The following is a 22,584-nucleotide window of genomic DNA, read 5'->3' as shown; positions in this document are numbered from 1 at the left end:
CTGATCTTGTTTCGAAACGATGAACTCCATCCATTTGCTAAGTGGGTATCAATGACTCCGAAACCTTGCGTTCCACTGCCATCAGCGACGCCTTGTCATCGACCTCCATCCAAGCCATTTTCCGCATGCGATGCATATACGTTCTTCTCGAATCGATCTCACGGCTGGCCTTGGGGCGATATCAGGACCACTGAATCACCTAAATTACAATCAGACGCGAGGGATAGGAAGTGGTAAGCGGGTGTACACACCTCGGACGAACAGCATCTCGCTCTGCTTGTTGACCGTCTATACGCTCGTTAGACCCGATCGCTCTAATCTTCGGAAGAGGAGCCGCCTACCCTCACTGTACCCTCCTCATCCTCCTCCTCATCCTCGACGATGTAGATCGTCTCTTGCACGTCGCCTAGGACCAAGTTGCAATGCGAATCGTATGCCTACACCCCAACAGTTAGCATATCAACCCCACAAACTCCGGTAATTCGATGTGTTTGTTCCAGAAGACGAGGAGAGCATCCATACATGCAAGCGACCCTTGAGCTCGCGATCGCCGCGCAGCCGCACGAAGACGATCTCATCGAGGCAGAGGCGCACAAGGTCGAGGGGCTCGCTCTGCGGCGCGGAGGCGTCTTCGGTGTCGGACATGGTTGGAGACGGTTCGACGGAAGTGAAGGTTGGAGGTCGACGACCTAATGTTTGGGGAGATCGAGAATTTGATGATGGAGGGGAGCTGGAGGCTGGAAGAGGGAGGCACGTGATCGCGGGAAAAGCTGGGCGAGATTCAAGAGGAATATTGGCATGAATTATTGTTACGCAATACAGATTACACGGCCAATGTACGGATCACAGAGTATGATCTGAGTAAGTATGGTCAATGTGGATTATTTCTGATGGAAATCATATATGCCGTGATATGGTGTTGACTACCAACACTCAGATGTGCTACTGGGGAATATATTCCCCTTCACTTCCAGCAACCAATCTCATCCTGAGGTAATATATCTGGAAAGAACTCCATACTCGACCTCCCGGTTACTCTTCCCCCAAATCAATGTTAGGAGGTCCAGTGTCCCTCCAAATCACTGGTGAAATTCGCTCCATCCAATCTCTCTGTTGATTTACCACTTTTACCACCCACTTCAACAACCCCGCTTCTCATCTCCTCCGCTAAGACTAGCAATCCAAATCAAACCAAAGATGCCCTCACCCTTCAAACCCTCCGCCAACCCCGGCATTCTCCACCACTACCTCCCCCGCCTCATCGCCTTCGAACACTCCCCCACCCCCCCTCCCTCCCCTCCCTCTCACCTCCTCTGGATCGGCGGCCTCGGCGACTCCCTCCACACTGTCCCCTATGTCCACCGCCTCGCCCACTCCCTTCCTCCCACCTGGCGCCTCACCGAAGTCCAGCTCTCCAGCACCCGCGACGGTTGGGGCCTCTCCTCCCTGTCCAAAGACGCCGACGAGCTGGCCGCCTGCATCTCGTACCTCCGTGCCGCGCGCGCCGCACCCAAGATCGCGCTGATGGGGCACTCGACCGGGTGCCAGGATATCATGTACTATCTGACGCGCGGACGGCACGCGGAGCGGGGGAGGGTCGAGGGAGCGGTGTTGCAGGCACCGGTGTCGGATCGGGAGGGGCTGGTGGATGATCTGCCAGAGGGGGTGTATGAGGGTTTGAATGAGCTGGCGAAGGGGTGGGTGGCGGAGGGGAGGGGAGAAGACGTATTGCCGCGGGAGAGGGTGAGGCCGTTTGTGAAGGCGCCAGTGACGGCGAGGAGGTGGTTGAGTTTGGCGTCGCCGGGGAAGGATGGGGAGGATGATTTCTTCAGTAGTGATTTGACGGATGGGCAGTTGAGGGGGTCGTTTGGGGTGGTGGGGGGAAAGAAGGTGCCGTTGTTGATCCTGTTCTCGGGGAGCGATGAGCATGTGCCGGCGAAGGTTGACAAGAAAGCACTGGTGGAAAGATGGACGGGATTCGTGGAGAGGGAAGGTGGTATTGTGGATGGGGAATCGGCAATCGTGAAAGAGGCAACTCATAATATGGCTCGGAATGAAGACGGGGTGGTGGACGAAGCCATTGGCCGCGTTGCCCGATTTCTGGAAAATATTGACAAGCAAGAGAGCCGACTGTAAGACAGCAACGGTCATAGGCAGAGGAGCAGGTGCATACGCTGCGATCAAAATATGTCTACTGTCTCACAGGTGGACATCGCAGACAGTTTGGACGTGATTAAATTCATTCATATTCCAGTAGTCATCAGCCGTGTGGCTAGAGATGCATATGGTCAACATATAAAAGAAGTCTAGCATGATAAAACCTTTAGTGTACATTTGAAGCGAACCAAATTTCTGCCCCCTCCAACATCTTCCAGGCACTGCGTGGAATCCATGCTGACCATCTATCAAAGAGAGCTGTGGTAGGACAGTCGGCCTGCTGCAAGGTCCTCAGATGTTTCACCTAACCCACAGGCCCCTTCAGGAAATGTTGTCTCGATAATAGACCCGAAAATGGCAAGGCATAGAAGTGACTATGTCCTCACACCTTCGGCCAATCTCGAGAAGACGGAGGAGAACCATGCGCCGTGAGAAACGCCTTTGAACACCGAACCCCCTTGGTGACATCGACCCCTTCGAGCACTTGGCGGGGGCACAAAATAAAGAACGTCTTCCACAATAGTGGTTGAGCGCTCATGCGCGCTCATGCTGGAAGGAAAAACATCATGGGTATATATATCAAGAGCGAGAGAACGCATGAATGAAGCTAGCATGCTGCATGCGCATCGGACGCGAGACAACGACAATGGTATAGATCTGCGCCTTTCTCATGCAATCTATACACAAGTTGCCGATGTGAAACGCCGGATACATAGTCCCGAATCACTCAGCCAGGATGGGCGTGCTGATCATTACACACCCGAAAATAAACACAAGGTCGGATTAATCGACTTCAAATAGGTGAGAGAGAAATCCGTCTCAGATTCCGTCTCGATGATCAGCTGAAAGTGGACCGCTGCGTAGGAGAGCCCGGCACGCCTCCAACGCTGTCGCCGAGGATCTCCCTTTTCCTGCGTTGGCTTGGGGTTCGCGCGAATGCTTTTCGAAAGAAGCCTTGCTTGGCCAACTTTTCTGGTGGAGGACTGGTAGGGAGACTGGGAGACTTGTGAAGGGGAACCGTCGAAGTTGCAGGTGCACAAATTGTTGGCGATGAGACTTCGCCGACGTCCACGTGGTCCTCTTTCAAGATCCGGCAGAAGAGGGTTGACATCAGGAATTGTTCGCCATTGTTGTCATACAGTGGCAGATGACGGTATCCAGTCCTCAGACTGCTTAGTTTAGCAGTGAAAGTGCCCAATGCAACCTTGTTGGTGACCTTTTCAGCGCTTGTGCTGTTGAAGACAGTCCAACGGATGAAAACGAGGCTAGGATACTTGGTTTCCAGGGTCATGGTGACGCTCTCGTTGAACGAAGGATTGAATCCGTTATTCGAGACGATCTTGGTCCGTTTCGTCACTGGAGATCCGATGCCAGATATGCCGTTGCGTGCGGACGCATCCATGCCCCCTTCTCCCGATGCGACATTGCGGCCTTTGTCTTCAGCGCAGTGCATCTCGATCTCCACGTAAGGATTGATGTTAGCGTCAATGGAGCTATCTTTTGGGCAGGGAAGTCGTTGCGCGGACATGATTTCGACCGTGAACTTGACGAGTTTCTTGGCCTTCTTGTATGGATACTGGTTCAATTGATGGCGGTTTGCAGACTCCGAAGGACGCATATCGGCTGGTTTCAGCACGAAGCCGGTGCAGTCGGTTCCACCAGCGAACATCGCATCGTTGATTTGCATACCCAAGTCGTAGGTTTGCCAGTTCAATGCAACCATCTGAACTCCACGACGCCAGGCTTTCAAAGGGTCGAAGTTTTCCGACCTGACGCGCAAATTGTGTGGATACACGCGCATGAGGTATTGCATATTGTGCTTCTCAAGCTCAGGCTTCTTCATGGCGTCTCTGGTGATCGGGTCAAACTTCCTTTCAGAAAAGGAGAAGATGTGATTGAAGTTGGTTGCTTCCGTGCTCTTGAAATCATCGAATGAGAAACCTTGCAAATATACACCTAATTTGCCCAATACCGGGACGATCTTGCTGGTGTGCGATCGCTTCCGCTCTTGTTGCTTCCGAGCCAGATGCTCCGTTTGGTCGCTTTCTTCGGCCGAGCTTGGAGGGGTAACGGACGTGACGGAACTGATGTTGCTCTTGGGTTGCTGCCAGAAATTGCCAAGACGATCCGGAGGACTCATGGACGGTGGGCTAGAGAGTGGCACGGAGTAACTTTTCTGGGGGATTGGGTGAATAGGGATTGGTCTGGAGAAGGGCGAACTCAATCCTCTCGCTCGGCGTACTGGAGCGTTCTCTGATGTGGACGAAGATCTAGGCATGGCCGTCGGTGCTTTGACCTTGATCAAGATTTTATTTCGAAGTTGCTCTGGGGATGGGAGCATAGTGGACCCGGAGCTTAGGGGTTCAAGTACAAGCTTAGAGCCGAACGTTTCTTTCATGATGTTCGCCATCTTTGCCTGCTGTTCATTGCTGCAGTGCACCTCCAAAGAAAGGATAAGAGGGTAGTCGCTCGCTCGGAAAGCATACTCGGAGATCACGTTGATAACCTTCAAGAATGGCACGCTCGAAGTCCAGGAATGACCGTGTGTGACGATCGGCTCTCCATCGGCCCCATCCCAGCAGTCGATCTCGACGCAACGGCACCCTTTGTTCAAAGATGAGATATAAGGCTCAGTGCTAGATTCGCCAACCACCTGGCGGCCTGAAAGGTAGGTGTTGTGTGAGCTCGAAATGAAGTACTCGTTGAGGGGTCTGTCAAGAACCGCACGCAGCTTAGGTGGATCGATTGCCAGGTTCTCAGTCGATGTCATATATGCCTGAAAGCCGTGATGGTTCATGGTCGTATACGCGGAGCCCGATTGACTTGGACTAGCACCACCATTCTTCGGTCTGCCGATTCGAGCGTATTTATGGAACAAAGTCGTCCAATGAGCAACATCGGACTCAATCCGAGCCCCTTGGTGACCGCGCAGGAATTGGAAAAAGCTTTCCTTGTCAAGCTCGACCTCGCCAGCTCGCAACGCTCTCCCAAAGATGCCTCGGAGGTCTTTGCGTTCCTGCATGTCTCCAACAAAGCGCTGAAACTGAGCAAATGAAAGCGATTTAGCCCGATCAACATCGTTCCGGTCGAAGTGCTCTTTCAAAGCGTGATCTGAGCAGTGGATATGCAAGTTACGGCAGATCTGCTTCACGCTGGCTAGGTCGACTCGTTCATCCTCTTCTCGATGCTCGGAGCCGCCAAATCTTTTCTGCATCGCGACCATCCACAGATCCCTCAGAACGGTCTCAGGATCGGCATGGAGGCCTTGCATGAACTTAACTCGACTCCTCGACAGGAAATCGAGCGCTTGGGTCCAAAGGAACAATGCATGTTCCGTCTCGGCGATCAAGTGCAATGTCTTCGTATGTCTTCCCTTCTGCTTCTCGGGATCGGAGTACACAATCGTGAACCACCGGCGAGCTTCGTCCTCTGATACACGACGCTCTTCTCGATCATGGCGCGCCTCCTCTCCTTTCCGGATGTCGCGGATATCGTCAATGTAGAGATCTTTGGACGATTCCCAGCAGATCTTTGCGGCGTCAAAGTCGAGTCGAAACATGATCTTCTTTGTCTTTTTTCGGTTGACTTTGGTCAGGAACATGCCTTGTTGAAGGATATGTGACCGGGTCGGTCCGTCTCCGCCGAGCTCTCCGCTATCCGCCATGGAGCCGACGCTGGGAGACTTATAGATATGCAGAGCATTGGACACGCTATCTTGCGATATCGTTTCACCAAGATCTTCAATTGCCTCATCCTCACGAATATCTAAATCGAGGTCCGAGACATCCATCGTGCCGTCCGTCATGTCGCGATTGCTATCGCTTCTTCGTCGAAGCATGACCGGTCCCGCGCTTTGATCCCGGGTTGCCCGGGAGACGGATGTTCGCCTCATGGAGAGTTTGGTCTGGGCTCCCCGTGCACCTCGGGACAATCGTCGCAGGAGACCAGGACCTCGCTGATTGATGGCGACCGCCTCCGCCATGGCGGAAGGGGACGATATGACTTGCGATCCGGGGGAAGTCATGGATGTCTCCGGAAACTCCGATGGAGCAGCCATACTGTGTGAATGCGGCATTTGAGGTACCAGGGCTTCCGGTGTCGTTTGGACGGAGGTATTCGGACCCAACTGGGAAGCGGAGGTGGAGCAAGGACTGATGCGCGGAGAAGACGACCTAGGAGCAGCTGAGGGTGGGGTCACCGTCAAGGGAATGGAGGCGATGATGCGCTGTATAGGTATTGGAGGAGGAAGAAAGGGAGCCAACGGAGTGCGAGGCTCCGATACGGTGTCGTTAGGGGCGCCATCTTCGGGCGAAGCGATCGATCCAGGTGCGGACGATGTCATCGCGGGCTGAGGAAAACGAGAGGTGCGGAGGAGCGTGGAAAGAATTTCTAGGAATCTGAGAAAAAAGTCCCCTATGGGACGGTGCAATCGGCGTGTTTCCTCATAGTAGCGGATATGGGAATGCGAAGCTCGAAACGGTTACGTCGTACAAAACCCGGGAAATAGGATAGTGACAACGAACGGGGTGAGGGCTATGGCAGGGAAAGCTGCAACACCGAACAACCTGAACCAAACCGGAGAAAATGCACTGCGGGACAGTCCGACACTGATGCAGGAGCGGGAACAAGCCGCGTTGGAGGATCGCGATAAATTAAAAAGTGGCTCAACCACGTGGGTATAGGGGCTGCAGCGAGAATGCTGTGCACACGGTGGATCGTTCCGACTTTTTGTAGACAGCGCAGCGTCTCCTAGGGGTTAGACGGCTGGGGGATTGAGTGGTTGTCCTCGTGCGGAATGCGATGGCTTGGATCTGCAATTCGACGTTGCAATGATCGGAAAATCGTCCGTGACCGATATCCAGGACCAGCTGTCCGGGATGCGATGTCTTGCGCCAAGGGCCAAATGCACAATGCTTGTGTGGAATGTGGAGTAGGAAATTCGGTCGGATAGCTGCGTCGGACAGCTGCAGGTGGAATCGAAAGTGGAATGGTATCAGGCGAGCTCCAGAGTCGCGCTTCGATATGTGAGTGGTGGTGGGAGGTCGGCAGGTGGCCGTGTTGATGGATTTCCTAAAAGGAGTGTAGAAGCCTCGTGCACCGCGCGAAGAGCCAGTTAGGGAAGGGAGAAGATTTTCGCGTAACAATGCAATGCAATGCAAAGGCCAGCCGATTGGATGAAGGTGTAGTAGAGTTGAGAAGAAGCTGAGTTCGATGAGATGGGATAGATGTGAGAGAGAGAAGTAGAAAGAAAATGGAAAAGTGAGAAAGAGAGAAAGAGAGGAGGAAGAGGAGGGAGGATCGGGGGGTAAAAGTAGGTGAGGGAGGAATTATTGTGGAAGGAGCGATGTGTAAAGTGAAAGTTGAAATAGGCAAGATAGGAAGGAAGAAAGGAAAGAACGATAGGGAACAGAAGGATGAGCGTTTCAGCTGGGAAAAATCCAACGATAACCACCAAAAAAAAGCTTTTGCTGGAGCTAAGTTACGGAGTACAGGGCGGGATTACAGGAGACAGTGAGCTACCGTGCTAATACCACAGTAATTTCCCTCATACTTTAGCTATGACTGGAAACCATCTGTGATCTGATGACGATGATTCCTGTTGTGGGTCGTGGGGCGCTGATGTCCGTTAAAACTCCAAACTTCCATTCATGTTTGAAACTTTGATTTGAAAGAAGGGATTAACAGAAGGAATTAGAATTTCTGTGGGGAAATCTAGGTCGGACAGGGATTGGTGCAAGGTTAGTGTTAATTACGTCGGTTTGGATTCAATACCTGCAACCTAATACACCGTTCTGTATTGTACCGAGCCACTGGGAGGTTTGGAGCCGAGTTGGAGGTGTAAAAAAAGGAGGTAACACATTTTACCGAGCGCAGGGACACAATCATCCCCTTACTCCGTATTCATCCCCATCCACCTCGTCATATCAATAATAGTTACCAGTAAGCTGGGGACAAGGGAGGTCCATGCGGCATGCGCTCCATGTCCACGCGTTCGCTTCTTGAATGCCTTGATTGGCACCAACCTACGATTAATTTGGTTTCTCACTTGATGGCCCTAGAAACTAGAGAGTCAAGACTCAAGTCGATCCGACATCCGTATAGGATTTTAGCATGTGGCTCACCGCCCCTTGTTATTCGTTAAGTTGTCTCTTGTCACTTGTCACTTGTCACTTGTTATCCACTGTCCTTGCTGCAGATCTGGATAACCGTTGAAACAGTCGGTTTGGATTGCCACTGAAGGATGGGTGACGGCCTGACAGCGCGAGGCCGATTTTCTAGAGGCCAGAAAGGAGAATGCTGATCGTGATGTTCTTCTCCTGATTCGTCGATGCTGTGGAAAAGGGACCGGCGGCGATTCGACGTGGTCTGATCCCGTAATACTAAAGTTCTAGCGATGCCGACTGGATTGAGATCAGATCAGACAATTGCGAAACGGCGAAACAGTGACGGCACGCTTCCGTCGAGTTCATCCAGAAGCGAGATAGGCTCATCCGCTGAGCGCAGCGCAACGAAGATCACGCGTGTTTGGCTCGGTTGCACAAAAGTTGGCGATAGGCTTCCCATTCGACTTGTATCTTGACCGGAAAAAGGAACAGATGCACAGGGGCTTGCGCAGGGTTTTGGACGGGGTGGGAAAATACCTACTTACCTGGGTTGGTGCATGCTGTTTTCGACTTTGAAGCTGACTACATGAACGATATGCCTGGGGTGGTTGGAGGATTGGCGAGCGGGATATTAGACGGGATGTTCACGATGCTTCATTCAATTTCTGTCCTGCCGCGGCTGTCGAGATTTGGAGAGCTCAGTCATCGGCCTTGGCCGCGAGATATCAGTCCAAACTCCCAAATACCCCAAAACGCTCCTTGCTGCATATGTAACCGCCGATTTATCCCCCATCAGTCAGCGGAGCTTGGACACCGCCTTCCTGCCAGTGGTGGAAACCTTGCATGGGGGAATGCGTCGTGGATTTCCGAATTACACAATCACGATGGATTATGGATCACGATAGCTGGCCTGTTCGTGATATGCCTATTGAATGTCGTGTCCAATCCAGGTCCTCCGCAATGGTATCCTTGACCGACTCTTCATGCAGCGGTATTCGACAGGACACCACAGCGCAGCGTATCTTCTCCAAACTTGGTGTTCTCCTCCTCGATGTATGTTGGAGGCTATTCTTGCTAGTTGCCAGTTCTTGTAAACGGTGAATGGAACACAGCCCGAACTAAAAAAAACTTCCCATATCCGACGTCATCCGGAGGTAGTCTTGTGGGGTCGTGGTATCGCGGAGCATGCCGCAGCGCTGCTGCCATGCAAATTGAAAGGTACAGTTTCCACCATACGTGATACGATTGGCGGTGGTGGGAGGCGTTGAAGTTAGGAATCCACCCTACAGTTGTATTCTGCCAGAATCCTGATCCTATCATCGCCTTGTCAGACCGGCGAGGGTCACTGCCAATTGCAAAGCGTTTCCGCTGCAGCTAGGGAGCACATTGGGCTCTTCAGACACCCCATCACGAGACTTCATGCTGAGCCCTGAGGGGAGCCATGATCCGGGCCATCCGTGAGAGCAATTGGGTGCGATTTGTGTAATGTGATTCCGCTCGATTGGACTCCACCAGGAATGTAAGGAATGGAGTGTACGGAGGATCACGACCACCGCTTGCACTGCTGCATGTCTTTGCTGAGCCTCTCTCAGGATGCATATCAGGATCCTAACGCTGCGGTTCGCCTTTCTGCAGCGTCAGCTTCGTTCTAACTGTCGTGCAGACTGCGGCATGCCGCAGCGTCGGTGATCCCAGCAAACTAGAACCATATGAATTTGATATTGCAGTAATAGAGCGGCGTCGCAAAGGTGGCATTTGAAGGCCAGTGACTAACCAGGTGCAGACGGCGAATGGAACAAAAGCAACCTGTCACATTTACCAGGACGGTTTCGCAGGATCCAAATGCCGCTGCCGCTGGTCGTTCGTAGCCTTCATATGATTTCGCAAGGCTATCAATCCGTGATCCGTGAGGGGATAATGGATGTGCTTCACAATGGGAATGCAGCATCACCTTTCTCCTAAGCTCCCGTCGACCCCTCCCTTACACTCTAGAGGGTCCAATCCTCGAGTCCAATAGGTAATTGATTAAAGCCTATCCCTAGAGTGAAATAATGTTTATTATGTACAACTTTTAGCCTTGACCTCCTTGCTCCGTATCGACACCTCTGACCGAGGATCAGATCATTTAAGTGCCAAATGGACAATTCAAAGCAGCAGCTATTCCAAGCCCTAAAACTACGACCCTGTTGGAATAGTCAAGCATCGGTATAGAGTATGAAATTCCCATGCCGAAAGATAGGACTTGCTGTACATCTGTACTGCAGGAGATAACTTGATAGAATTACCACCTGAACCTTGGCTTGGTGCCTGTAGACTCCTCGGTCCACAGAAGTTCGGGTGATTCATTGAAGGGGGTTGCCATGGTGCTAGTGGTTGTTGCACTGCACATGGAGCCATCCGCTTCTCGATGGTACGCACGTACGGTAGCTTTCAGTCTTCACTCTTCAGAGCTTCCCAAATAGAATCCGTAATGAAGAATCGCGGGACAGGAAATGAGTCCGCTATAGTGAATGAGGCCGTTGTTTCGATGCTCTAGGCTGCCAGACTCCGCCAAGTCCCTTGTGGCTTGTGCCACCGCCTCGTCGGTTATCTAGGGGTGTTTCCAGGATAGAACATGTCCGAAATTCACGGATGACGAGACAAGTAATCCTATTAGCACCGTAAGATATATGATTTTGAAGTTTCCCAGTACAAGACTCCAGGACGAGTGGGACGAAAATCTCCGTATACTGGAATTCTCCCAAGACGGACGCAGTGCAGGAACGCAACCGCGTGGCGTCGGGAGCTAAGAATCCAAAGATCGTCAGTTCTTACTTCGTCACCTTCCATTATCCATTCTCTGATTCATTTTCCACGAAGATGTAATCACCCACCACGGTATTTTAATCTTCATGCACAGTTACACGGTACACCCACCCCGATGTCAAAGCTGACGGGGCTTCCGTCCATCCGTCCAAGATCCTTGCCGCCTTGCGCCTTGGTCCCATCCACGCGAAGCAGGGTTTGTCCCGACCCGTCGTCCTATTGACCCTTCGACTAGGAGGAGGTCTCAGGTCCCTGACTCCTAGAAGCTTCCTCTCTTCAGCTTGTCATAATAACAAATGTCGCATCCCGCAGGTCAAATTGCGCAACGACACCATGTCGTTTGCCCGTTTGAATAACCCTGCGACTCGGCGCCTTGCGAGACCATCGAAGATTCGAAGCTGGTACGAGAGCGCCCACAGCAGACGAAAATGCGGCGAAGATAGGCTTCACACATGGGGTTATCGAAGTCTTGGTGCAGCATCATCCGTCACACCCTCACCGCGGGCAGTAGTCACGAGCAGACCTACAGGGTCGCGTATGGTCTTGAGTTGCTCCTCGTCCAACCCTGTCCTATTGAGCCTAGGTATTATTGCATACCGCCATGCACCGTCTGCTTCGAGAAGAGGAGAAGGACAACAGAATAGGGTGCCCATTCCCCAAGGAGCTGCACTTCGAATAGACCCTAGGTCTCTGGTATGATCCTGGTTTTGTGGCATGGCCATGGGGCCATGACACCCGGACATTGGATTCGGGCCAAGAGAATCGAACTTTCGAAAGAATTTCCAGAAGCTTTTGCGTTCGTCCAACTGGAACACGGTACCCTCACGGGGACACCTCGGAAAGTGAGAAAGTAACGTGGACCCCTCCAAGTTCCACTAGTTAGTGATAGCGCTTCCTAGAAATGAATCCGCGCTGGCGATTTCATGAATGCTACGAATAGAGAACAAGCTCTAGTGTGCAAGTAGGTATTCAACCTCATTCTTGCCTCTTGGAGATGGAGGTATTTTCACCGGACCATCAAGCTAAAAGACCCAAGGCTTGTGACTTTGTCTGCCCTTAAGCAAGTTCTCGAACGAAGGTGTCATTGTGGAATGTGGAGTGGCTATTTTTGCAGCGACCAGTGATCGCGTTAGCACCGTTGGACTGGCTAGCCCCTGAGGCCTGCGATGCCAATAAAAGATCAGTGTAGGAAAGGGGACCACACTGCCCTAAAATGATCTGGATATCCAACAGATTATGGATGCCAACTGAAATTTCGGCACAATAGCATGCATCAGTACATGCCGTGTTCTGTACCTGTCGGAGGATGCCTGCAGCTTAGTTCCGTACGGTACTATCAATACAAGTTCTATAGATGAATAGTATGCGCTGTCCTCGCAACGGTGGGGCATATCGAGGCTCAAGACAGCCGATGCTTGAAATCCTCCTAGGATGTTGATCTTATGCTGCTCCATGGAAAGTCGGCTGCCCAAACCATAAATACGAGACGATGTAACTTACCTAGTCTTTTCTTAGATGCCAGGATCGTGTCGGCGCCATGCCATTCTTGCGGATCCCTCTCCGCCTGGACTGGTGCCATCGAATGGTTATCTCGGTGCATCAAGGAGAACGTATCCATTCATCCGCGTCCATTCCATCGTCACGATGCGGAATCCAGGCACTCATCTGACTGATGGGCGGTGTGACCAGAACAAGACTTGAGACGCGAGATCGCCCAATCATCGCAGCGACATCGCGAACTGACGCTCGATTTTCCTCTTTGGGCGGTACCTCGTCTCAATGCCGCCCAATCAAACTGTGCGCCACCATTTCTTGCGTCCAATGCGGTGAACGGAAACAATCCGTGGTGCGCCGAGTTTCCGGGAAGCCTATCATCGTCAAGGATGAAGAAATGTACTATGTACGTGTATCGCGCCAATTTAGGGGGATCGTGGCCGTCCAGTTGGAATGGCGCGGGATGGTCCCACTGAGCATCATCATCGTGAATCCTCGGAGGCTCGGACATATTGCCAGCGGAGGATCACCAGTAGCACCGCCTCCCTACTTTTTTCTCCGATTAGCTCGATACAATGCCTACGGCGTGATGGGCTCTGCGAAACTTTCCACGGGAGGGGCAGCAAGGACCTTCGTCAATCGTCATATCCCTTAATAGACGTCTCCTTTTTGAAACGTTTGGGAGATGAGGATCAGGCCATAACCATGGCACACGACTCAGGACGTGGCTACTATACGAAATACGATCCTCAAGCCACCGCCGCGGAAATGGAGCATCTATTAGAGGCAAGTCCGATCGGATTCTTTGGTCTTTGCAACCTAGGGAAGTTTCACATTTCGTTATGCTCTGCCGTCCGCCATGCGAGCACTACGGCACCCCATATCCGGCTCGAATTGGATGTGAGCATCCGGCACCAGCGGAAAATAAACGTACGATGATCGACAGGAACCAGGGACTCCAAACAGTACAAAGCCTTCTCAGTTCTCGCAGGTCACAACGTTTCAGGATACTAATATCGCATCCGCCCGACCCGGGATGTGCAATCTGATATCATAGATTATACTTCGGACTTACCACGTCAGCATGCGAAACGCTCTCCGACGCCGGGACTCTAAGATGAAGCTAGAATAACTAGATTCCATGCCGAGGATTCTGACCCTTTCGTAATACGCATTATAGCTAGAATTATGCATTTTCTCTTGTTCATAGGCTGTGTTGTGTCCTATGGTAAAGCAGATGCGGAATCTAAACGCTCCCAAATGATTTCGTGCAGATTCGGCTTCTCACATGACTCCAATGTCACCTTTTCACTCCAAATGGTCCGATATCTTGTGCACCTATATAGTATGTGAGCACGGCGGGGCAAAGAAAGCAGGGAAAGAAAACAGTTAATACCCCATAGCGCAACTCTGGGGATGGCGTCAATATCCTGTAGTTGGATAAACCATTATCGATGGTATGTTTTCATGCATTCGACCAATTCCTCGTTCCTGTCGCTCCGCGGACAGTATTCGCCCCAATCAAGTTCGGGATATACTCAAACAGATGATTCCGGGGGCAATATTTTGGAAACCAACACCGCGGATAGAAAGAGCGAGGATGTTTCTCATTCCACCAAGGATTGGCTGCAGGCCAATTCTTATCTGCCCAGGCGGAGACGCATTGTAGCCGCAGTACTCGGTTAGCCTACAGGAGCAAATTGCAACCAAACGCCCTGTAAACCGTTTGGACTTTGGGGACGCCTCACCAAAGCCTCGAGCCTGCTCGGGTCATCTATCAACTTTGGATCGCTTCAAAATATTGAACATGATGCCCTGTTCGGTGTTCGAACGTCAGAGTCAGGGTGACACGCGGGTAAGGACACGGATGAGGGCATACCCTTGCCAAAGATCCATCTACATTCCACTCCCTACGACATTGTCCGATCACCCCACATTTGCAAGAGTTCGATATGCACGACATCTGCAACACCTGGGCCTCTCCGCTACTCCCGCTCTGAGACATGCATATCCGACTCCATCTTTGAACTCACCAGTCTTCAGGAGGTTACCTGCACGACGGTTGACCTGGCAGTTTAAAGAAACAACTAGGATATATGACCTATTCGATTCAGGACCGCTGTGCGCTAAATCCCATAACATACAGGATTATTCGCGGAATCCATGGCTGACATGCCGCATCCACGTATCCCCCACCGCTGTCCCGCAGTCAACTGCGGATGAATACGAAGCAAGTGTCATTCATGTTCACAACACCCGCCTTTGCCGGCTTCCGCTCTCAGGATGCAGGGCGAGCTATGAATGTCTACCAACGTTCAAGGCTGAGACGATTTGAATACAATGTTGATGTGCATGAAAGCTGCCTACGCTATCCGCACGATGCGGGGTTCTGTCAGCGAAAGGATGCGTAGACAGTAGCGGCAATCCTATGAATCCTCAGTATGGCACAGCAACGTTCCTCTATCGATTCACTTGCGGAACCGGAAGGTTGGGACGCCGCAATGGAAGGCTTTTTTTGCAAGGATCAAGCTTCCCTGACTTTGTTTGGACTGTCGGATGTTTATTGGCATAGCCGCAGCAGGCGTCGCGAAATTCTTGTCTTATCTTTCGGCACTTGAATGCGGCGATATTGAGATGTCGGTGTCCTGTGACCGAGCGTGGAAAAACAAGCAATCGGGTAAGGCTCGGACCTCCTCGTTTATGGGTCGGTTCGAGCCGTCTCCGAGTAACCAGATGTCGAATAGACTTGCAGGATGCATTCTCGCTCAAGCCAGAGGCCAGACCGTGGTATACCTAGACGCTGGGAAGGCGTCATTCCCAGCTGGTACGAGTAAAATATCGCGGCTTGGAGGGCCCCATTGAAGAAGGAGCACAGTCAGGCCTCAGCAGCTCACCTCACTTTTCGTTAAGAGGTCAATATGAAGATCGATGGCGCATTTCCTGCCACCTTCCTATTCCTAAACTTTTGAGGACTACGGTACGACGATCGATGTCCAAGTCCTAGAAGCAGGTGAGATCGCATGGCATCCAAACGAAGCCGTCCAGAAACCAGCTACCCCGGAATATGGGTTGTGTCGAAGCTATGATTTTGTGGCTTACAACATTAAAACAGCAGCTATGAACAAGATCGACGACTCGAAAGAATTTATCTGAAATGACTGAAAAACATGTTAAACTCGATCTGCAAGAACAAGACTGTGCTGACTACTATATATGCTAATTTCCCGACCGGACCCGGATCTTAGCTTTATCACTAACTAGATAGATAATAACTTAACTTGGGTAAGATAATGCTCAACGACAACGCGGATGAATTTAGAGCTTGATATTGCGTGGGTATGCTTAGGAGGTTCCACCTTCGTCAGACATCGAATAGGATCTCTCACTCCTCAATATCCTCCGCAACTTCAATCAATGGCCGAGGCTTGGAATGCTCAGGACGACCAGGGAAGTATTGGAAGGCTGATGGACGTGGCGGATGGGCGCCATGATGGCTGTTCGAAACCAGTTCCGTGAAGCCCTGAGATTTAGACGGCTCAAGGTCAGATGAGAATTGCTGCGGCCGTTTCCACTTCATATTCTGGTAATGTGAATGCGACGGTAGCATTTCCAGTGGACTACGGCATTTGGACGAAAGCTGACCAGTTCGTGACTGAGCATCAATACCGCCGTTAGACCCCTGATTCGACTCACTGGCTGCAAAAGAGCTAATGAATGACACAGATCCAGCTTGTGGAAGTTTTCCGGTGACAAAGGATGCAGAGTTGTCCTGGTGTTCCCGTTCCTGCGCACAGCTGGAGTCAACACTGGTGTTCAGTGGTTCTGAGGCCTTTGTAGCTGCGTTGCTTCGTGGTGTCGATGGCTGGATAAACAGAATCGAATTTGAAGAACTCGTACCCACGTTCACAGTGAGGGAGGACTCCTGATGTTTCTTGATTCCCATATCCTGCTCTTCCTGCCTTTCCACATTGGCCCCCTTTCCCGTTGGGGATTGCCGACTGTCTAGCTCGGACCCGAAAACGAAACGCTTCCACAATTCTTCTTCTTCTATTTCATTCCTTTCCCGCTCACGTTTCTGGTCAGTCTCCTTGCCTCCCTGGCCGGCCTCAGTTCCTATTGTGCCGTATTAGTCCAGTTGTTCTAGGGCTGATTGAGACTCATGCAAGATTGGATTACCTTCATGAGGCGCTCGCGTTTTTGTCCTATGCTGGTGTCCGCTTGGATTAGCTGTTTGCGAATCGTTCTCGTTTGCCCCTGATTTGCCCCCTATGGTCGCAATACCATTGCCTTGAGGAACCCCAAGTACATATTCCCACTGCATATTGCCAACAGCCTCATTGCCAATTGATTGGTTGTCAGCATACGTCAAATCACTGCTTGTAGTGCTTGAGATTGTGATGATTGAGAGGGCCCGCGCAGCAGGAGTGACAGGATTGTCAACAGGGAGAACGGGCGCGTCAATCCCAAAGGGTAATCGCTCCGGTGCACATGCCGGCGCATTTTCCGCACACTGAGCTTCTGTTAGCATATTTGGGTAGTTTTGGGAAGCTGGATTGATCACCCTATCATCATCTTCCTCTTCTGACACTGCGTAGCCAGTATATGGCCGGTCGTTAGGCAGATATGCGTTAGTGAAGATTGGAACTGAAGCGGGGGCTCTCGCATAAATCGATGGAGGCGTATTCTGTGCATACGGAGTAGGTGAATACTGGGTATGCACCCAGGAGACAGAACTTGGTGGCGGCTGCATGGGGAAGTCGTCGTCTCTGAACGTGTCTTCCATTTGGGGGTGGAACTCTCTTTGTTGGATACTAGTTCTGACGTCAAGCATTTTTTTCTTCAATGGAGTCGAAGAAGGCTTCGCCTCATGGTCCAGAAGCATAGAGTCTGGTGATTCGAAAGGATCGAATGACAATGAGTTTGGACGAGAACTGTGTTGAGTGCTGTCCAAGGCATTCGTGCCAATCCGTACAATGATGTCTCCCTTGTCCCCGCCGTGGTGAGTATTCGTATGTGTCTGTATTAGAGTCGGCTCAGGAGTTGTGGTATTTGCTTGCTTGAGATGTCTTTTGGCGAACATCGATATGCCATCGCCGTTAATCTTCCGACGCTTCCCAATCATCGATCGCTCTGCGTCCGAGACGAACGCCATGCGTAAGGGTTGGGTAACTCGAAGCCCCGCCCAATCATCTTGAGCGAGAAGTCGGTTTCTCTGTTCTTTTAGCCATTCTTCTCTGGTCAGTTTCTCCCCTGGATTCGAGTGCTCGTCTGAAACATCAAGCTTCCCTGAGGGTGATGCCCGAGGTACCACTTGGTGTTGAAGTCTGTCCGCTATGTTGGCGCTCTCGGCATGATTTGAGCGCAGATCAAGCTTGCCTTGAAGCGAATTTTTAGGGCCGTGAGATTTACTGGTTCCAGTGACTCTTGGGGTCATGGAGATCAGCCGTTTGACAACTGGAGCGACTGACTCAAACTCTTCAAGCTTTTGCTGCCGACCTTGCCATTGCGATGATGCCTTGTCCGGAGGTAGAAAGTCGGGCCTGAAATTCTCGAAGTATGAAAGCGACTCCGTGCCGAGCTTGCCTTTCTGTTTCGCGAAATACTCACGCTGCCTCGCTTTCGCGGTGTTTGAGTTTGCCTTGGAATGGCGGCGAAGCCTCCCACCTACCCAGTTCATGTTGCGTTTTCCAGGAATTATAGAACTGTGTACGGAGGCCAGGGCAAAGACCAAGATTCATTCATTCATAGAGAGAGCGAAATAGCAACAAAGTCAAGTGTGGTCAAAATAAGCGTTGGGTGCCTGACGACGGGCACATGATCGTGAGGCTCACAGTAGAAAACCTCCACACAGACATCGTTGCAATTCAAACAATACCTTGTCTTATTGGCTGCGATTTTGATAAGTCGATTCATTCGGTTAGTATATATGGTTTTGACAACATCGGGAATATATCATCGCTTTCTCGTGATGGGTGTCTGCGTCTTGTCCTGTCTAGCACACTGTATAGTCACCTACACCATCAGCCTCTTGGTACGGTAATTCTAGGCTCGGAACACTGAATCCAGATTTTTATTTGCCAGAGTCGTAGGTCTACTGTAGAATCCGAGAGGATGTTTGATTGCAGCAATGTTGGTCGATTCCGGCGCTTCCTGCGGAACATGCCATCTTTCTTCACCATCGCTTTAAGGGAGCATCACGACAGCATTTAAGTTCCATGATGACTCGATTTTCCGGCCATTTCCGAGGGATGGCGACATCCCGTACTGGATGCATCAACCACACAAACGATGATTTCCTTCCGAATTTATAGCGGTCTCGGACATTGGCATGGGATATTCTGATGTCAACCTGCCTTCAAATACTGGGATAGACCAACTCACGGGGATTCGTGCATTCTTTCACCTTTATGTTCAAGCCGAGGGCGAAGGAGGTTCTCCAGGAGCACTCTAATGGAGGACAGGATCGACATCACATGTGTCTTCCGGTATATGTGAGGCTGCGGCATCTCAAGGGACTGTCGAGGATACGTCTCCTGCGCTGATGTGATCACTTACCGGTCTGGTTGATGCAGCACAAAGCACCTCAACAACGCACTCGGCGCACCGGAAAGGTTAATACGAACCGCAACCAATGAGGCTCCTCACGTGGGGGCTTGAAGTCAAGATATGACCAAAGGCTTCAAGCGACTAAGGCGGGCTGTGTCCGGAAAGCCTGCATATCGTACAGAGTACAGAGCTACCGTACCGCTAATATTTAGCACTGCAGGTCTATATCGAACGGTGGAAGATGTGAGATGATCCGTCCTGTGAGCGCTGGGAGACCTGGAGCCTATTATTAATCGACAGCATTATTCATATGAGCCATGAGGACTTCGAGGACTTTGAGGAGGTGATAATATCAGAACATGCTGGCTTCGCGAGCTGCAGTGTGTAGACTCCCTGTAGAGTAGCGATTAGCATGATAGTCGGATAGATCATAGATAACTTACCTATCTAGTAGTTATCTACTTGGTAGTTACAGGGCAGGCATGTCAGCATCAGGAAATTAGCAGACGGCATGATGCGGTCTAAACTCAACCGAGTTAAACAGATTAGAATGAGGCCAATGAAACATTCGATAATCACAATCGACCATGGGTTGACCTTGCAGAACCTGAGAAGTGAGAACCCCTCATGAACCAATCTACCCCCCTCAAGTGTGATTTCTACTTCCCTTTCGACTTTCTTAGAGTCATTCATTCTTACGTAGCTATGAAGCCTACCAGTATCGGACAGGGTAATCAGATGTTCGATGTCTATGGTAAATGTCAGCCGCAGCTGCAGAAACCATGGAGCGATGGATATCTTCCGCTTCGTTCCTCTTCCTATCTGATGTTCAACGTACCGGCAAAGTGCCTGGCTGCAGGCTCTCTTGTCGATCTCGTGGGGTTCTGTTACTGACTTACTGCTCGTAGTTAGTCGGACCCTTCGGAGCCGACCTAAATACCCAATTTCCCTTGGCTCATCTCGTAGCTGAAACGACAGCTGAATTCCAGTGTGACGTAGGAGGTGGATTGTCTTCGGCTACCACGCGCAGCAAGCCTCAAAAGCCTCAATCCTCCTGTGCGGCCCGCAAGCCGGGAGCCATTTCTCGATATCGACTTCCCTCTCTCCGCACAATACATCCTCTACCAACTGCATCAATCGCGGGGACACGGGGAATTAAGTATGCAGGTAAAATACACGCCGGTGCCCAACAAGACGCAATGCCTCAAACACAAGCACCTCGCCACTGGTAACGTACTACCGGATGGCGTATGGAACTGCTGCAACTGCAACTGCAACATGGCTCAGTACCCACATGGGTTACAATACCTCCGAGATACCGTCATTCCGGGCGAATGAGAGGTATCAGGTACCCGGCAAGGATTGAAATGGTTGAATCCTCAGCAGGTACTTCGACGTCATAGTCCACTTCATCATCATCCTCCCCCTCCTAAACATTCTCGTCTGCACACTTTCGCTCCACTCTTTCTTCACTTCATCTCTTGGTCACTTTGGCCAACAGAGGACCCGAACCAGGGATCGTTTCGCTTGTTTCCGAGTATACCGTCCAGAGATTGCCGACCGGCCTCCCTGTTGGCTGCAATCATTCCACTGAGCGATGGATGGGCTTAGGGTACCAAATTTCATCTGCATCACCCTCGTTCATCGGGAAATCTGGGAACCATTCTCCATGCATTCAAGACCCCATGGTTCCACACATTCGAGGATGAACAACTGTGGAAGAAGATGCTTCCCCAAACAAGCGGAATGACCATAGACATAAAAGGGCTCTGGCGACCGCTCAAGACCCTTTCGCTGATCTTCCAAATCCTCGAGTAACAAGATAACTCTTCATATATACACGTATCAATTTACATATCGTCTATTTTTATCTTGCTGTATCTAAGCAGCAATCGTTCTCTCATTAGCTGCTTCCGCCTTGAGTATTCTCTACTTTCGCCCTTTCCTTCGCGAAAGAATCTGTCAAGATGCCGACCCATTTCAAATCGTCGTCGAACTCGCAACACCATGCCCGTCGACTCAGTTCTATCCAGGCAACCCGAGAGGACCTTATCCAAGGTCCGACCGTGGTCATGCCCCCGAAACACCTCATGGCCCCATCCGGTGCGAGCGAGGTGGCTGACGCCATGGCTCTCGCAAGAGAGGAGGTTGATGAGCTTCGATCGGACACCTCAACCCCTGAACAAGCGATGGAAACGGCTGTCACCGACAAATTCGCTCTGGCGTTCGACATTGACGGTGTCCTCATTCGGGGTGGAACGGTCATTCCCGAGGCTATCGAGGCAATGAAGACTCTCAATGGACAGAATGAGTATGGCATCAAAGTGTAAGTCATGGCATCTACGCTCCACGACACAGACATTGTCTAACCTTTCCCAGGCCATACATCTTCGTCACAAACGGCGGTGGAAAGACTGAACAGGAGCGTTGCGTACAACTTAGCAAGCAGCTCCAGCAAGAGGTCTCGCCGGGGCAGTTCATCTGCGGCCATACTCCCATGAGAGAAATGGCAGAGCGATATCACACCGTCCTTGTCGTCGGCGGCGAGGGAGAGAAGTGTCGACAGGTTGCGGAAGGTTACGGATTCAAAGACGTCGTCACACCCGGTGACATCATCAAAGACAATGCCGACACTACCCCCTTCCGGCGACTCACGAACGAGGAATTTAGAAACTCCAGGGCCCGAAATTTCGGCGAGACCGAGATCGACGCCATCTTCGTCTTCGCCGATAGCCGCGACTGGGCTGCCGATCAACAGATCATCCTCGACCTGCTGATGAGCAAGAACGGCCGCCTGGGAACCCGATCGGAGAACTTCGACGAAGGCCCCCCGGTATTCTTCTCCCACAACGATGTCGTCTGGAGCGCTTCGCATGACCTGACCCGTATCGGCATGGGCGCGCTTCGCGTATCGCTGGAGGCGATGTTCAAGGCCGTGACCGGCAAGGAGCTCCAGACCACCGCCTTTGGCAAGCCGCAGCTCGGAACCTTCGAGTTCGCGACCCGTCTGCTGCAGCAATGGCGGAAGGACACCCACGCCATCGACTCGCCACCGGAGACGGTCTACTTCGTCGGAGACACGCCTGAGTCGGATATCCGCGGCACCAACGAGTACAACGAAACCTCAGACAACAATTGGTACTCGATCTTAGTACGGACTGGCGTATATCAAGAAGGCACCGAGCCACGCTTCCAACCTAAGGCAACAGTCGACAATGTGTTAGGCGCCGTCAAGCACGCGATGGCATTGGAGGCAAGAAAGTTGGCCAAGGCGAAAGCCTACCGACAAGAGAACGCAATTGATGGTTAAAGCGATGACATGATCAACGAGACACTGCCTCTGGAGTTTGGTTTGGATTTGGAGTTATGGAAGGTTCATCTGGACGGGGTTTCCGGTGTGAATATTGACACCTTGCCGCGATTGACGGCCAATATAGATCGATGCCAATAGAAGCTAGATCACAATACCCCTAACTAT

At 51.4% G+C, this 22,584-nt stretch overlaps 7 protein-coding genes across 7 annotated transcripts; 3 read left to right on the top strand and 4 right to left on the bottom strand.

Annotated features, from left to right (window-relative positions):
- Positions 1 to 158: 158 nt before the first annotated feature.
- On the bottom strand, positions 159 to 645 carry P152DRAFT_405750 (LSM-domain-containing protein; the record flags this gene model as incomplete). Its single annotated transcript, XM_033676832.1, has 4 exons — positions 159 to 199; positions 252 to 288; positions 342 to 437; positions 523 to 645. 4 exons carry the CDS (start codon positions 643 to 645, stop codon positions 159 to 161), a joined length of 297 nt encoding a protein of 98 aa, XP_033529952.1.
- A 552-nt stretch (positions 646 to 1,197) lies between these two features.
- Positions 1,198 to 2,136, top strand: P152DRAFT_405699 (siderophore biosynthesis lipase/esteras-like protein; the record flags this gene model as incomplete). Its single annotated transcript, XM_033676827.1, has 1 exon — positions 1,198 to 2,136. The coding sequence occupies one exon, from the start codon at positions 1,198 to 1,200 to the stop codon at positions 2,134 to 2,136; it is 939 nt and encodes a 312-aa protein (XP_033529951.1).
- An 859-nt stretch (positions 2,137 to 2,995) lies between these two features.
- P152DRAFT_469085 (PLC-like phosphodiesterase) lies at positions 2,996 to 6,214 on the bottom strand (the record flags this gene model as incomplete). The annotated part of the gene is made up of 2 exons (XM_033680869.1): positions 2,996 to 3,068; positions 3,126 to 6,214. 2 exons carry the CDS (start codon positions 6,212 to 6,214, stop codon positions 2,996 to 2,998), a joined length of 3,162 nt encoding a protein of 1,053 aa, XP_033529950.1.
- Positions 6,215 to 11,524: 5,310 nt separating this feature from the next.
- On the bottom strand, positions 11,525 to 13,071 carry P152DRAFT_453002 (uncharacterized protein; the record flags this gene model as incomplete). Its single annotated transcript, XM_033678333.1, has 4 exons — positions 11,525 to 11,900; positions 12,363 to 12,414; positions 12,567 to 12,630; positions 12,811 to 13,071. 4 exons carry the CDS (start codon positions 13,069 to 13,071, stop codon positions 11,525 to 11,527), a joined length of 753 nt encoding a protein of 250 aa, XP_033529949.1.
- Positions 13,072 to 14,140: 1,069 nt separating this feature from the next.
- On the top strand, positions 14,141 to 15,006 carry P152DRAFT_226999 (uncharacterized protein). Its single transcript, XM_033674528.1, has one exon. The coding sequence runs from the start codon at positions 14,368 to 14,370 to the stop codon at positions 14,893 to 14,895; it is 528 nt and encodes a 175-aa protein (XP_033529948.1). The 5' UTR covers positions 14,141 to 14,367; the 3' UTR covers positions 14,896 to 15,006.
- A 936-nt stretch (positions 15,007 to 15,942) lies between these two features.
- P152DRAFT_477457 (uncharacterized protein) lies at positions 15,943 to 18,237 on the bottom strand (the record flags this gene model as incomplete). The annotated part of the gene is made up of 3 exons (XM_033681586.1): positions 15,943 to 16,673; positions 16,737 to 17,070; positions 17,122 to 18,237. The coding sequence occupies 3 exons, from the start codon at positions 18,235 to 18,237 to the stop codon at positions 15,943 to 15,945; spliced, it is 2,181 nt and encodes a 726-aa protein (XP_033529947.1).
- Positions 18,238 to 21,073: 2,836 nt separating this feature from the next.
- P152DRAFT_405721 (phosphatidyl synthase) lies at positions 21,074 to 22,416 on the top strand (the record flags this gene model as incomplete). The annotated part of the gene is made up of 2 exons (XM_033676830.1): positions 21,074 to 21,432; positions 21,486 to 22,416. 2 exons carry the CDS (start codon positions 21,074 to 21,076, stop codon positions 22,414 to 22,416), a joined length of 1,290 nt encoding a protein of 429 aa, XP_033529946.1.
- Positions 22,417 to 22,584: the final 168 nt, after the last annotated feature.

This window comes from Eremomyces bilateralis (assembly GCF_010015585.1).
Source record: "Eremomyces bilateralis CBS 781.70 unplaced genomic scaffold P152scaffold_38, whole genome shotgun sequence".
In the NCBI taxonomy this organism is placed as follows: domain Eukaryota; kingdom Fungi; phylum Ascomycota; class Dothideomycetes; order Eremomycetales; family Eremomycetaceae; genus Eremomyces; species Eremomyces bilateralis.
This window is presented reverse-complemented; position numbering and strand designations above follow the sequence as displayed.